Source organism: Sander lucioperca, chromosome 11 (genome assembly GCF_008315115.2).
Source record: "Sander lucioperca isolate FBNREF2018 chromosome 11, SLUC_FBN_1.2, whole genome shotgun sequence".
Classification (NCBI taxonomy): Eukaryota; Metazoa; Chordata; class Actinopteri; order Perciformes; family Percidae; genus Sander; species Sander lucioperca.
In genome coordinates this window covers 6507917-6523637 of record NC_050183.1, presented here as the reverse complement: position 1 = coordinate 6523637, position 15721 = coordinate 6507917, and the positions used below count along the sequence as shown (strand labels likewise).

The 15721-nt window shown below is 40.7% G+C and overlaps 1 protein-coding gene across 2 annotated transcripts; it reads right to left on the bottom strand.

Annotated features, from left to right (window-relative positions):
- Positions 1 to 351: 351 nt before the first annotated feature.
- Positions 352 to 15642, bottom strand: tnfaip8l1 (tumor necrosis factor, alpha-induced protein 8-like 1). 2 transcript variants are annotated; one of them, XM_031307327.2, is made up of 3 exons: positions 15189 to 15642; positions 4729 to 5008; positions 352 to 3568 (listed from the first exon to the last, which is right to left on the bottom strand). In XM_031307327.2, the coding sequence occupies exons 2-3, from the start codon at positions 4998 to 5000 to the stop codon at positions 3280 to 3282; spliced, it is 561 nt and encodes a 186-aa protein (XP_031163187.1). In that variant the 5' UTR covers positions 5001 to 5008; positions 15189 to 15642; the 3' UTR covers positions 352 to 3279. The 2 variants fall into 2 exon arrangements, with proteins under 2 accessions (XP_031163187.1, XP_031163186.1); XM_031307326.2 differs by having other exon boundaries at positions 15178 to 15628.
- Positions 15643 to 15721: the final 79 nt, after the last annotated feature.

Sequence of the window (15721 nt, the reverse complement as noted above, 5' to 3'; positions counted from 1 at the left end):
CAGTAATTTGTGCTTGAACACAAGTGGAAAGAGTAATGGGTCCTCTGCACACTTCCTCTTTTCAGCTCTCTCCTTCTTAGGATGCAGGACAGCTCCTTTGTAGTCACTTCATTATGTAGAAATGATAATTATGCCCCAGTGGAGGCTAGCTTCACCAAAATGTATTAGAGCCAGTGATAATCACATCGTGACTGTCATTTTCAAATTTTTAATTTTCAGAAAGTGTTTGAGCGAGACACACTGACATTGGAAAGGAAAAAATAAGCATCCTAAAATTCTCAACTTTTATACCCCTCCCACCCAAAAAATACTACCCTAAAATAAAAGACGGGCAGAAATGAATCATTAAAGTTGAGGTCAGGATGTTTTTGCTTTATTTGACATCGCAGTCAAATAAGAAGAGAAAGCTGTACACAGAGAGACAATAAGACGTGACTGTACTCACATCCCAGATAAGTCATAACATTACTCTCTGAACTCAAGGGTGCATTCACAAAAAAAAAATGATGCATGACGATTAGATGATAATTGGGCACTTGGTACTTCAGTAGCCTTTCAGGCTGTGCTGCAGAGAGGATCTGCAGACGTGCTACAGACCAAATTATCATTCTGAAGTCTGAAAAGTGGCAAAGTTAATGATAGATTAAACACAAACCGGGGGAGTGGTACTCATGCAACACTTATTACAATTAAACTGCAGCTGAGTGTTGATGTTTCCAAAAACAGAAGCAAGAAGTCTTTCCATCTTACTAATATCCTGTTCTACCTTTGACCGTGGCGTGGGCCTGCAGGAAGTGGAAAGAAACGACCCAAAGTTCAATTGTTTGTCAGTCAGATGGGTTTTGTTTGTTTTCATGGCTTCCTAACAATGCCGGGAGCAGGAGGAAAGGGATTTGGCCGACTAAATCCAGGTCAGACATAGTCAGATTACCCTCTGATCTGGTCTGGAAAATTCCACCATCCGACATACTAATGGGAAGACGCTCTGTACTTGATTGAGGGGCAAAAAAGACAAGAAATGTATTCTTTAAAAAAAGTAAATTGTATTATATTTGTTGCGTCTGGATACAATACAGGGACACAAAAACACTCATATGTACATTAGTGAAAATAAAAATGATTCACAATTTACAATAGTAGAAATGCAACATGATAAGTATGCTTAGTTGTGGGGTTTTAGTAAAATAAGTGGGGCTGTTGCAGAGGTCCGTGGCGATTTGTACTTAGTGTGTCATGGATTTAAAAACCGAGGGAGATTCAAACTAACCCTGAGATGTGGAGGGATTGGAGAAAATAGCATCCAAAGAGAATTAAAGTCAACTGCTTTGGGGGGATTTAGGGAAAATGATTGACTTTGAAGCCTCCCAAAATGATGCAGTGAAAGTCAATTAGGTCTAACAAAAGAGAATATACTCAGGAAGTCATCTAAGAATTGAAAATGTGAATAAAGAAAAAAGGGCCGAAACCACAACAGCCACCAGCTTTGTCTTCATTATCATCGTTACCAGAGTTATAATCATCAAGTGCATACTGTTATCTGAAATGTTCCTCTGGAAGAAAGATTGCATTTTGAGTAACATCAGTCTTCGTTTCTTTGGCAGAGCTGCTGTGGATGAAGTTAAAGTTTCAGCAATCCTATCTGGAAAAGCACAGCGCTTATTACACGGCTCAATTTCCAATTCTCTCACAGGTACGCACACAAACACTCACACTCTCACACAGAATACAAAATGAGTCCGCAGCACAAAACAATCTCCCAGAAAGGCTCAGTGATACAAAAACACATAGACAAAAAGGAAAAACAGCTATTCTGTGAGGTTCGGGGGGGGGGAGTTATAGTAGTAACTATTCATATTCTCCTTTATTAGGAAGAAACAACAACAACATATTTCACTCCATTAAAAGGACTTGCATTGCGCAAACAGAGATGGTTATCTCCATCACATTACATGAGGCTGCTGTATGGTGAAATGGAGTGGCTGCTCGACAGAGGCAGGCTCCGGGCCATTATGCCACCCCAGAGTGCGGAACTGTAATTGCAGTGGGAGAGTACAATCAGGTACTGTGTTTGTCTCTGCTCTAATCTCTATACCCTGTCTGTCCCTTTTAATAGACAGAGCTGCAGTTTTTCATCCAGCCTTTCATCTGACTGCTCATAGGGAGTCGTTTTAGTTCACATCTGTCAGAATTCAAACCAGTTTTAGTGCTTTTTGGATAAACCTGAGGCAATACCGGTAAATCTGAAACACAACTGACCCTGGGCTCCAATATCTATTATGACGAGTACTTCAACTGTGATTGATCTTTATTCCGCTCTGAAAAAATTCCAGAGCAACCTTTGTGGCTGGTGCCACATTGTGCTACCTCCCTGCTGTGATTATGACATTTATAGACACAAACTTGAAGTTTGCTGAGCAGATGAGCATATAGCCTGCAACATATTTAACAATACACAGCACAATCAAATTCCTTCATGTTTATGGTCCCCCTATGACCCAAATACGTCGTCTTTGTTGTCGTGGCTATAAACCAGACTATAAAAAGCAAAAACTGGGTTTATAGGTGCCTTCTAAACAAAAGGCCTGGCCTCTCTACAAAGTGGAGTTCAGTGCATTATGGTGAAAGCTGTAAAATGCAGGCTAAGCAGGATTACTCAACTGCAGTTTTTCACATGGTTTCAGTATTGCAGGAAAGTACAGTACAGCGCTTGTTCAGAATTGAGTGCAATACTACTTTTGGAAAAAACAAACAAACCAAAAAATATCACTTCTTTATGTCCTTGGGTATTTGGAAAAGATGGAAATTCACTTTTTTTCCTCTCCTGGTGCCCCCAAAACCATTTTGGTCCATTAAAAGCTCCTCACAGAGATAGGACAGAAGGCATGTGCCTGATTCATGTCTTTTTGAAAGAGCAAGCATAGTGCCCTTGGAATGAAGACAAAAATGTTTTTTCAAGGCACAGTTGTCAAGGCTCCTATGCCTAAATATATACTGATAAGAGCATGAAGTTTTAAATTCAATAAAAAATAAAATAAAAAATAAACATCTGCTGGGTTTTGTTTACTGTGAAATTACAAAAAGTCAGACTGGTGAAGAAACAGACTTTGGACTAACTAGCCGAGATTCTTTCAGTATTACAGTAACGGCTGAAAAGGCACACAAACATAAAGCAACAAATGGAAAATATAAACGTTCATGTCACCTTAAAAAGAAATATTGCAAGATGGTACATGAGGGGTGACTAGAGGGGAAGGTGCCTGATGACGAGGCCAGCGGAGGTCAGAGGTTCCCTTCATCAAGCATCTTGTTGACCCCGTTACAGATCCTCTGCAGGTGGGCACGGTAAACCTCCGAGGGCCCGTAGAGACATGCCAGGAAGTCACAGTCGGCGAAGTGATTGAACACGTGGTTGACTCGCGAGTGGCTTTTGGCTGTCAGGTGGCGTTTGATGGCCTGGTGCAGCAGCTCACGGCAATCATTCAAAATAGCGCTCATGACGCGCCGGTCAAAGGTGAACTCAATCTGGTGGAAACTGACCGCCGTCATGGCCAGAGTGTGGACTTTCTTCCTGTGAGACGACAAGAGAGGCTGTCAGTTTCTAATTCTGACTGGAGCAGCAGAAGGGAGTAAAAATAGAAACTGCTGTCTTATGATATTCTTCAGAAAAGTTTCAGCTATAGTGTTGTCCTTCGCAGCGATGCATCTCCATGCTGATATAATCCACATTCTCCATACTGTGCACTTATGTCAGCTTCACATGCCTCCAAGCTGACGGAGTTTTACTATTTTAGTGGAAAATATATAAACTGATGTAAAGTCAATTTCCTTAATTTGCTTCCATCAGCACACAAAAATGAACTTGAACTGCAGTTATCACCAGTTGAAGCTCTCAACCAGAACTCATTGTTGTTTCTCAAGTTTTGTCACCTACTGACACAATATAACAATATTTAAATTTATGGCAGGATGTGACAAAACAAAAGCTCTTAATTCAAACATTTTGGGAAATACACTTATTTAGCAAATTGATACTTCCCTCATGTCTAGACACTGCACAGAAATGCTGGGCAGATTGATAACATGTTATCTGTCAAGAGATCCAGCATGTAAATTCCTCCAACCACAAATTGTATTTTTGTATATTTGTGTACATATCAAATAAACAAGATAAGCTTTAGTGTTGGTAGGCTAATCACTACCTGGCTTTTGCTCTGCAAATAAAGTTGTGGTAGGCACTTCATTTTTTGCCGTTGTTGGGCAAAACCTCCAAAATAATAATCTTTTAGCATATTGTAATTCAAGTAGACTTAAAGAGAACTAGACTTCTGCACCTACTATTGGCTTTGTTTTAAAGGCTTCAGAAAATCTAGCCATCACAGGAGACTAGCCAATCACAGGTCATGTTAGAGAGAGAGAGAGAGAGAGAGAGAGAGAGAGAGAGAGAGAGAGAGAGAGAGAGAGAGAGAGAGAGAGAGAGAGAGAGAGAGAGATTCTATTGGCTGTTCTGTGCATGCATTGCCTGTGTGGCAAAGAGGGGAGAGGGAGAGCTGCAGTATGGGGTCTTACTCTACCTCATATTCTGCCGATTTTCACATTCTACCCACTGCAGCTTTAACGCAACGACATGAGAGTAGTATCATTCTTCTCATCTAACTCTCGAAAAGAAAAAAAGAAAAACGTTTCTTTTCAAAACGTTGAAATATTCCTTTAACGGCTCTTGCTGCCTACCTGAAGTTCTCCACCAGGATCAGCTCCTCACTGTTGAACTGGTTGTTTCTGTAGAGCACTCCCAGCTTCACCACCATCTTGATCAAGTTCTTGATGATCTTCTGCGACTCTTTGCGGTTGCGGGTGTACTCCTTGGTGACGCGGTAGAGCTCGTCCAACACTTCGCTGCTGGTGTCATCGATGAAGAGGTTGGCCATGCTCTTGGTGGCCATCTTGCTCATCAGCTTCTTCTGCGCCTGCAGGGCTAAGCTCTTGGTGCTGAAGGAGTCCATGGTCAAGTCTGGGTCAAGATAAGAAAAAAAGATTTAGTTAAATGGTTATACATGTAATAAGTGGACATATTTCCTTTTCCAAATGATGAAAAACATGGTTGTTTCCTCTTTCTTTTTTTAACAGGTGATATGAAACCGTTGGCAGCCCAGACTTTCTCATCTCTAAAGCAGAAGGGCCAAACATAACAAGCAGACAGCCTGCAATGTGTGAGGTTATTGCAAATAACATCCACACTAACACTGTTTAAACTGCAGGGCCAAGAACGGTCGCCTTTATGAGATAATGAGCCGTGGCAGCTGTCAAATTAGTCCCAGCAACCCTCTGGCTCAGAGCCTACAAGGTAGTTAGAGAAGAATGTGTCACTACGTGTGCAAGAGTAAAGTCAGTCACAGCACGACCACACAAAGCAGACAATGTAAGCTGGATGTCTTATCTGCTGAATGCATTCAGAGAACAAGGTGTGTTCATGTGTGTGAAGGTGACACAGACCGCGGCAACTCATTCACTGCACGTGTGTTGCTTTATTTATGTATGATGTTATTTCTGAGTGTGTGTTTGTGTTCTAAAGCAGAGTGCCTCAGTGAAAGGCTGCCCCCATGATGGAGGCTCATGAATAGTGGAGGTCACAGGGGCCACCGGCCTTCACACCCCCTCCGATGTCTCCTATCAAATGAGGCAGGTCCACACAGCACGTCTGATCATTTCACCAGCCGCGTCTCAATGTGCTCTGCAGGTCACTACTTCAGGTTTGTACATAAGCTTTTTGAAGAATAAAATGAATCTATTTTCCTGTACACTCCCTCTCTAACCTTCACAGATTTCAAAAGCAGCTTTTTCTGTAAACAGACAACAAAAAGCTGCTTTCCACAACTGCCCTCCAATGCCAGCGCAGGTGGAATGAATGAGGATAAAGAGGGGGGGGGAGTCTATTTTTAATAAGACATGGTCACCACTTTCAAAAATGTATTCTTACACAAATTATACAAAAACAACTAAAAACTAGTTTTATTATAAAACAATTTCCTAGATTATGTTTAGGCATCTTGAAATATGGCTGCAACTATTTATCATTAGCATTGATTATAAAATGCCTGTAACAATTTACCAGAGCCCAAGGTGATGACTTCAAATTGCTTGCTTTGTTCAACAAACAGTTTAAAACCCAAAGATAGTTATTGTATGATGATACAACAAAAGAAAAAAGCAGCAAATCTTAAACTTAGGAAGTGATTTTTTCCAATATTTCCCGTAGAATTTTATAGATGAAAACTTCACGTAAAAAGTCAGAGTTTAGATGTAATTTCTCTTTTTTTTTTAAGATTATTTTTTGGGGCATTTTCGGCCTTTATTTAAGACATGAAAGGGGAGAGACCGGGGGAATGACATGCAGCAAAAGGCCGCAGGTCAGAGTCGAACTCGGGCCCACTGCGTCTAGGAGTGAACCTCTACATATGGGCACCTGCTCTACCAACTGAACTATCTGGACACCCCCAATTCATTATTTAAAATGATATTGCAAGGGCAGTGTACAGAGCATGCATGCTCTATGGACAAAACACATTTATATTCCTCATAGTAAGCAAAGTATTGTTTTGGTATCCATCCCAAAACTCAAGTGTTGAATCAGCACCAGTATTAAAAACATTTTTAAACAATACCAATACCCATTGTGTTGCCTCTCAGGAATCAAGATAATATTCATGCAAATAAGGAAAGTTTTCTTCACCTCAGGGGAAAAAAACAGTCAGATTTCCCCTAATACATCTCCCTGTCACTGACATGCTACATGTAGCCTAATTGGCAACTGAAAATTATATTTAATGTCTCATTCACATCACAATAGGGGTTTATTCTCCTCCACGTGCAAGTATCCCTAAAACTTTACTGAAAATCTGCATGATTGGCAAATTGCCTTTCCACGTGCATGAGAATAATAAAAGTCCAAAGCAGGAGATTTTCTATTAGTGCAGCAGACAGAAAGGTGACACATCCCTGCTGAGTAACTTGTGATTTTTACTGTTGATACTAGAAGGCAGTGCGTCTGCCTCTCTCTCTCTCTCTCTCTCTCTCTCTGGATGCTTCCCAGGGAGGAGACACATGAGGAGAGGGAGAGCAAAGACAGAGGCACAGAGATGGAGGGGAGAAAGGGCGGTGGGGTGCTACATATCAATCCTGAAACACCGGGGAAAATGTAGGTGTTGAATGAGAGGTCATTTATATACTGTCTCATGCTGAATCTAGTTTTACTCCCTCTCTCTGTGCAGGTGCTGGATGTTTAATCGGGCTTCTGGCTGTGCTGATCAAGAATCACTGGCAGATCCGCATCGACCGATTCACCATGATTGTAACTTGCCATGCTGCCCTTGTTACAGAAAATCCTGCTGTGATGCAATGTGTGTGAAATGGATAACAAGGAGAATGCTAAACTAATGATCAGACTAAAAAAAAGAAAAACGAACTTCAGAGCTTTATTTCTATGTGAGCAGCAATTGAAAACAATCACTTAGTCCTGCTGTCACCCTTTAATCACAACGGTGAGCCTCAAGAAGAGGACAGTCGCTTATCGCAACATTTAAAGTAAAGCTGCGTTCTGTTCCACAGTGTACATTAACAGTATTCCCTTCTCCCTGGTCAGGGAATGCCCCTCGACAAAATTCCTCCATTCGGAACACCCTGCAACGTCAGCAATGTAGATATCACCTCCTTCTTACCCTGGATACGATGCTGCTACTGTGGAAACTGATCTCATTACAAAACGTATTCTATTGTAATATGTAACTTTTGAATAAATGTGATTTGATAATTTACAAGATGTACGGTGTCATTCCAGCGAGGCACAATGACTGATGGGTAATCTTGCTTGTCAACTTCATGCAAACTGATGAAGAGTTCACAGTTCCCTTTGAACTGAGCATTTTTGCTCCCTACTGTTTGGAATCTTACTTAACATGGCTGAACACTCTGTGCAGTCCACTTCGCAGGAACTACTAGTCTGCATTTACCTCCCTCTCTTCCTCTCTGTGCCCTTGCTGATGGACGTTTAATAGTTTAGAAAAGTGCAACAGGATAATGGGCACAAGAGGAAAGGCAACCTCTTAGACAGATTGGAGGCCGATTTCATATTGCTCATTAAAGTCCACTCTTGTCGCGAACCGGAGCCAATCACAACTCTATGTAGCCTGCCGACAAACGCTCTTATCTTAAGGATGGAGGGAGATCCTTACTCTCCCCCTCCATTTCCCCAAAACAAGAAAATGAAAGGCCTCATGAAAAAAGGTCCTCAGGGAAGAAGTGCTTGGAGTGATGAAAAGGTTTTCAATCAAGGAATCTTTTTTTCTCGTGATTTTGCAGCATGAGAGTGGTTACTGCCAGATTTAAATGGCCTGTGAAGTCTGGTGCCCAGGGACAGCCTGGCCAACACTGACACAGCGTCTCCATAGTATTTATAGAGGCAAAACTTTAACGGATTTAAGGCGGAAAAAGACATGACAGCAGCAAAAACTGCTGAGTGTTGTTGCAAAATACACAAGCCACAGCCATCGCTGCATACAGAAATCACGCAAACGTATATCTGCACACATTACTGAAAGATCTGGTTTGAGCAGCTGAAAAGGAAATGAAAAACAAAGACAGATTGCAGCAGCCAACAGCCCCTCAGCATAATTACAGCAGTTAGACAAGCTACAAAATAATCAACTTGCTCAGAACAAGCAAGCATACATTCACTCACAAAGACGAGCGAGCAAAAGCTCAGCAAACATGACTCATGGAAATGAAACCAGACCCTACAACACGGTGTTGGATGGATGTCTCGTGACAGTGAGGGAGTCTGGGTAATATACCCAGGCACGCTCACATCTTCCAGCAGGTGCAGACAGCCTTGTCAGCCCTGTGTGACAGCCTTACTGAGGGTCTGTCTCTAGTCCTTGGAGGATTTTTGAAGCTGGGTCAGGTGAAGCTGCATATGTGGCTTTAATTTGTTTTACCTCTTTGAGTTTCAGGGCAGGTAAAGCTGATGTCTGCATTGGGGACACTTCAGCCAACAGCCTTTCTTAATTCATTTTGGGGGAAGGGGAACAAGTGGGATGAAAACTCCTACTGGCTGTTGTTTTCATTTAGTGTTTTCACAACGTGGCCGTTATCGAGACCTTTGAGACTGATGCATTGAACAAGGGCTGTAAAGACTGACTGTGTCCCAAGAAGACAACTTAAAAGTGCTTCTTTTGTCTAACCAACAGTCCCAAACCCAAAGATATTGAAATTATAAAGATATAAAACAGAGAAAAAATGAAAATAGTGAATGTTTGACTGAACTAACTGCAGTATTTGTCGTCTCTGTTGACTCACTTACCAATAAATAAAACCAAAAAGGAAAAATCTACAGGATGGTAAAAAAAAAAAAAAAGATTCCACACATGCTACTTGACATGAACATTTTGTTTTCTTCTGGTTGCTCAAATTTAGATTTAATTCAACATGATGGGAGCGTGGCATTGGCATTCCAAAAGGGGGCATTGAGCAGGATCCAGGATGCAACCTCGGCATCGACTGCACTCACTTGTCAGTCAAACCAAAGCTGAGGTGTGACAGGTAAGAAAGAGCCAGAAATTGGATACACCTGTGGCTCCCGCCCACTCTAACGCATGTCATCAAGGCGCATGAAGAAGAAGAGGCCACAGCACCTAAAATATCACCACTGTTATACCTGCTGCCAATCTTGACAGCTTGGTGGGTGCTGATAACAGCCAGCATAAAGAAAACCAATGAAGAATGCATTTCTACACTGCTTGGCCACCACAAGTTGCTAAAAAAGCTTTGGCAGAGATTGTAGAACTTTCCATGACACTTTGTCTAAAAGTGATTGGTTGATGGCAGCAGAAAATGTCACGACTTTCATATTCTTCAGGGATGAGTAGTCACATGGATTGGGGCTCTGTGACCCTGACAGAGACGACACAATCAGCAGAGAAAATCTTCACTCCTATAGGAAGGAACTGATTACTCAGAACAGCACTGTATTTCTAGGGATTTACCACTCCAACTTTCTCAATAGACATAAATCTCACCACAATCATGCACCATACAACACAAACAACCTTATAATATGCCCTCAACGTAATGCGTGTCCGTGATTACCTCTGATGTTTCACAGTAATCTTTTTTTCCGCTGTGTACTGAACATATGTCAACATTCAGAAGCGTAATTATTTCCCCCACCATTTTTAGTCCTTTACATTTTCAAAAGCATAAATCATCATGTGACGGAGTCTGGTCGAAGACCTTTACCATTTGTCCTCCTTCACCGTCTACTCCTCCCTAACTCCTCTGTCCTGTTTCCTGCTGCTGGTGTTTAATAAATGCAAAATACCAAAAATGTAATATTTTAAAAGCATTAAACTGGCAAAAACTAAACAAATCACTAAGAATAGTGCAAATCTCACCACAATCATGCACCACATAACACAAACAACCCTATAATAAGCCCTCAACTTAATGAGTGTTTGTGATTACCTCTGATGTTTCACAGTAATCTTTTTTCCGCTGTGTACTGAACATATGTCAACATTCAGAAGCGTAATTATTATTTTTTTTAATCAGAGCAACGGTCGACAACCAAAAGATTTTCAGTTTACTATCACATATTACAAAAAGGTGAGCAGCAAATCCTTTCATTTGTGAAGCAGGAACTAAGAACTTTGTGGCATGTTTGATTAAAAAATTAGTTAAACGATTAATCAATTATCAAAACACGTAGTTACTAATTATTTTCCTGTCGATTAACTATCAATTCAGCTCTAATATAAACACTTTCTAATACATTTCAAGGAAACATTCATTCATACTGTGTACACTCCCTGAACATTTGTATTTGCTTTGCTGCCTTTTGGTAGAACTCCCACGAGTAAAAGGTGAATAAAAAACAGCCAACGTGTGAAGTCTAAGAAACCATTATAACCCTATCATTTCCTATGCCAGTTTGAATAAAAGTGCCTCAGAACACTGCACAAAAAAACCCTTGAGAGAAAGTCTGAAAAAGCTCCATGATCATGACCAAAGGCATTACTGATGTCATTAAAATGTATTCTTATCGGGAAATCTTGAATCAGAAAACTTGTTTCTCCACAGATTCTCCCCAGCTGTATGATACAGTATACTCCGTCTCCACTTTGAGAAACAATAGACAATCTGGGCTGTTATATAAGGCACATCCGTGCTTTGTGTTCAGACAGGACAAGTAACCACTCAAATGAGCTACTGGAACCACTCCACTGTTAGGGAATCAACAGCAGGAGTTCAGGACAAGTGAACGCTGCAGTTTCATCTTTCATCAAGTTTTGTAATGTTTGTCTCACTCTTCATTTGAGATGTTGCATAACAGAGGAGGTGCTGACTCTGTTGATAAGAGAGCCAGTGCTGCGTGTTAACAATTGTATATGGCAGGCGTGTGTGTCTGCGTAATGGTCTCTTTTGTACACACTCATCTGGTTCAGCAGCTCTGACATGAGAGCCATAATTACACCACGTACATAGACATACATCAACAGATACACAACAGATGCAAACACACTACATGCATGCTTTGGATGAAGTAGATCTTATGTGCTGTCACTTTCTCATCCTCCCACACAGTCATCATCTGTGAAGATCTACTGAGAAACGAGGCAATCAGTGCCTTTCGCTCAGACACTAGGCCCCCCTACCCTTTTTTAACAGTTTTCTCAGATCTGCCATAGCCCGCTGAACAATTAATAATTAACACATCAGCATATAATGGATCGGGGATTAATAATTCAGTCTGCCGATTTGGACTAAAATAGACTGGAGGCTAAGAAGAGTCTGCGGTGCAACAGGTTGGGGCAGAGATGAGGGACGGGGAAAAAGGGTGGACTGCCAGCACATACAGTAAGAGACTGTGACTGTGAGCGGATAAAGTTAATTTAGGAACATCAGTCATTGTTACGCATGTTTAATAAGGCTGGGAATACAGTAGCTGCTGCGCTGCCTGAGGGCCAACACAACACTCACTGACAACATTTGTTCAAGCGTTAAAATTCAGAAGTGGGTAGTTGTTTTATGGTTACAACTGAGCTGATTTGGAATAACACATCTGTGAAAAAAGAAAGATTAATAATGAATAAAAAGAAAAGCAGTCCACTATCACAGGACTTCACTTTGAGTGCTATGTCCCAGTTTTAATTACATATTATTTGCAATATAATTACCATCTTAACGGCACTGCACATAATGCAAGACATAATCAAGGTGCTAACTGGTGCTTGAGCTATGAGTGATGTCTGGGCCTATGACATTTTAATTAAGGCCACCATAAGAGCGGGGCACATTATAAGTAATTTTCTTCACCTCAAGCCTCAGGTGAGCATAATTTGTTAACTCGACATGCAATGGAGTGGCAAAAAGTGCTTGGCTGTAAGTACAGCAGGGATGGAGCTCAGTGAAAAGAGAAGAGGACCAATATGAGAGGACATGACTGGGCCTAATAGAGGACTCAAGTGGGATCTCAAATGAGTCCGGCCTATAGGCAGATATTGCCATCCCTCACTCTCTCCATTTTAAGCAATGCCATGATATCTGCAAGTCATGCGGCTCTGCTATCAGACAAGGCCACATACTCAGTGTTTCGGGTTTCCAGGGAAACTGGAGGCCACCTGCGTGCTCGGCTGAACTTTGCAGCCTAGTAAAAGCAGGTCAAACACCTCTCTTGTCTTGTCAATGAGTTACCATGGATTCTCCTCAGCAGGAACAACAGTGTCTCTAGCATTACTGCTGCAATTTCAAGCTCTGCGTTTAATACCACTGCAAGGGGGATGCCTGGCAACGTGACTGTATTGTCCTATTCTAAAAGACACCCGGAGGAGGGGATCTGCACAGATACAGTTACACTAAAATATACATAGACGAGGCTCACCAACATTTGCTTAATCCTGCACTTCACTGGCAATTATCGTATCATTGTTATTATTTCTTGTCTTTCATAATCACATTGTGCTGAAACAATAATAAAGCTGGTGCGAAAGACAAAGCTATGATTAATGATGAAAAGCAAATACTCATTAAAACTAGTCATGGATGAAATCTAAAACAAAAGGACTTTCAATTAACTTTTTTGTACTGTATTTCATTTTCACTATATCTTTATGCTTCCAAAGCAATGGACATCAATTTGATTATTTGAGGGCTGTAAATAACGATAGTTTTCATTATCGAGTATCATATTAAGTAACTGATTAATCTTTGATAGAACAAAATGTCAGAAAATAGTCAAAAATGCTCATGATGTTTCCCTAAAGCTTAAGTTGGTACCTTCGAATTGTTTGTTTTGTCCGATCAGCAGTCCAAAACCCAAAGATATTTAATTTACAATAAAGATATTGCTTCTTTTGAAGAGGTCACATGCCAAATAGGTTGGGAACTACTGTGTTAGCATAAACAATATCAGAGAATAGTGCAAAAAAAAAGCCTATTAGACAATTATCTGATCATCTGAAAACCAAACATATGCAAAGTACAATGATATTAGAGAAAATCAGCAAATCCTTGCAACCGAGAAGCTGGAAAGAGGAAAGATTTGGCATTTTGCTTGAAAAATGACTTAAACAATTAATCAATAATCAAAATAGCTGCTGATTCATTTACTGCCACTCTACTAATAGATGAATTGACTAATCATGAGAGTTCTAGCTTATTTAGTAAATATTGTTACATTCTGGCTGATATAAATTATACAGATGTTGAAATAAAGTCCTGCAGTTATTCTGTGATAATGATTTTGGCCCTGCCTCAGCTGAGTGGTTGTCAGCTATTGCTACCAACAACAAAGACACAAGGATGCCTCGGCAACTAAAACAGAGTAGGTCGAAAAACACCAAATCATTTCACCACTGATACAGCTAATGCAAGGAGAGAGGCAACTCCAAGTCCTGATCCAAGGCCATAATTCATTTGACATGTCTGTTGAGGCTGTGCATGATAATGTGTCCTGCTACCTGCCAGAGCCCTGGCTGCACAGTGAAGCTATTCATCCACACCCTGAACCTTGTTCTGGAGCGAAGCTTTACAATGTAAACACAGCAATGTGTTACAAAACATATCAGTGTTTGCAAAACATATGTCTTCCCCTTTTTCAGTCTCAGTCTGGATATGCAGTGGATCACACTGGAACTACAAAGAGGCTTATTAGGTGTTTAAACTAGCAGGGATGAAAGCATTTTCTTTATCTCTTTTTTTCTTGTTCTTCCCCATTTACTCAATCTCTTGTGAGATGGTAAAGCATGTACCCTCACCATGAATGTTAAGCATAAGATTATTGTAAAATATTGTTTCAATTGGCCAAGTTATATATTCTCTGTAGGCTATGCTCTACAGATTGTATTATCTTTTATCCAATTTCTATGTGGACAATGTAGGCTATACACACACACACACACGCACACACACATATATACACATATACATATATATATATATATATATATATATATATATATACACATATACATATATATATACACATAATGGATGAATAGGTATGGTCCAAAGCCCCACAAAAGTCTAAAATTGGAATTTGCATGATATTGAAGCAAGATATCCAATTTTCCAACAATTGGTTTCACATGGCACCAAATATGGTCATATATTCTGCAATGTTTTTCTCTACTTATGAATAAATAATAAACCGGCTTAGTAATCTTTATCGTCATCCACATGATGGATGAAAACTCCTTAATTCATGAGTGACACAGTTCCTCAATTTGTCTTCAAAGAATAAAAAGCATTATTTTCCTATCAATAGCCTTACCAACAAAACGGCCAGTCAATGAACTCTGAGATTGTTAATAATCAAAATGCTATATTTGAATCACGTCCTGATATGATGGACCGTTACTTCCGCTAACTTCGTAGCAGAAAATACAGTCTGTCAAAGAAAGACAAGTGACCTGGCCAACAAAATGAGTTTCATTAAGTTCCTATTAGTCCGTTGACCGTGAAAAAGCTCAGCTCTAAGCTGACAACAGCAAACAATTTAACGGCCAAAAAACTGGGTGTGATTTTACCACAGGCCTCTGATAATAGGTAACCGTTATTGTGTGTTTATGAGATGTTTCATTAAAAACTGCTCGACCGTTTAAATGACCGGTTCCAGCGACATGGATTTACCTTTCTCTCACCTCAGCGGGACACAGGAGTGGTCAACCAACGAGATGACAAGTTAATCTGAACTAAATATCTCAAGTCTTCATCCTGGCAGCGCAGGGAAAAGTCCATTCACAGCATGTTTTGTTTGTTCGCTTGTTTTGTTGGAGCTCCGCTGTTTGTGCGATAAAGAAACACGTCCTCCCCTCGCAGCTCCTTCTTGTTCCCGAAGTTTGTAACCGTGTATCAGACACAGATGTGTAAATAATTGAAAGAGTGTTTTCTTCTCTCGGCTGCCGTGAGATCGGTTACAAGAGTTAGTTGTAACCCGAGTCCTCCTCCTACTCGTAAAAAAAGTTTCAAACTTGAGGGGGACTTGGAAATAACTAGATTGATGTTGGCTTGGGCCAATGAAGGAGCAACAAGGGGAGTGGACCAACCCAATCAGGCCGAAAGAAAGGGCCATTTACAGCCAGAACACCCCTTCCCCCATTACGGTTTCCAGTAATTATCCTTGTTCAGTCCCCCCAGTCCCAAGGCTGAAAAGTTCTCAGAGGAAATGGTGTTA

Excerpts from the sequence above, each read along its gene's own strand:
- tnfaip8l1 (XM_031307327.2), bottom strand. The coding sequence starts at position 5,000 with ATGGACTCCTTCAGCACCAAGAGCTTAGCCCTGCAGGCGCAGAAGAAG. Across the intron at positions 3,569-4,728 it reads ATCCTGGTGGAGAACTTCAG|GAAGAAAGTCCACACTCTGG; the intron begins GTAGGCAGCAAG and ends GTCGTCTCACAG.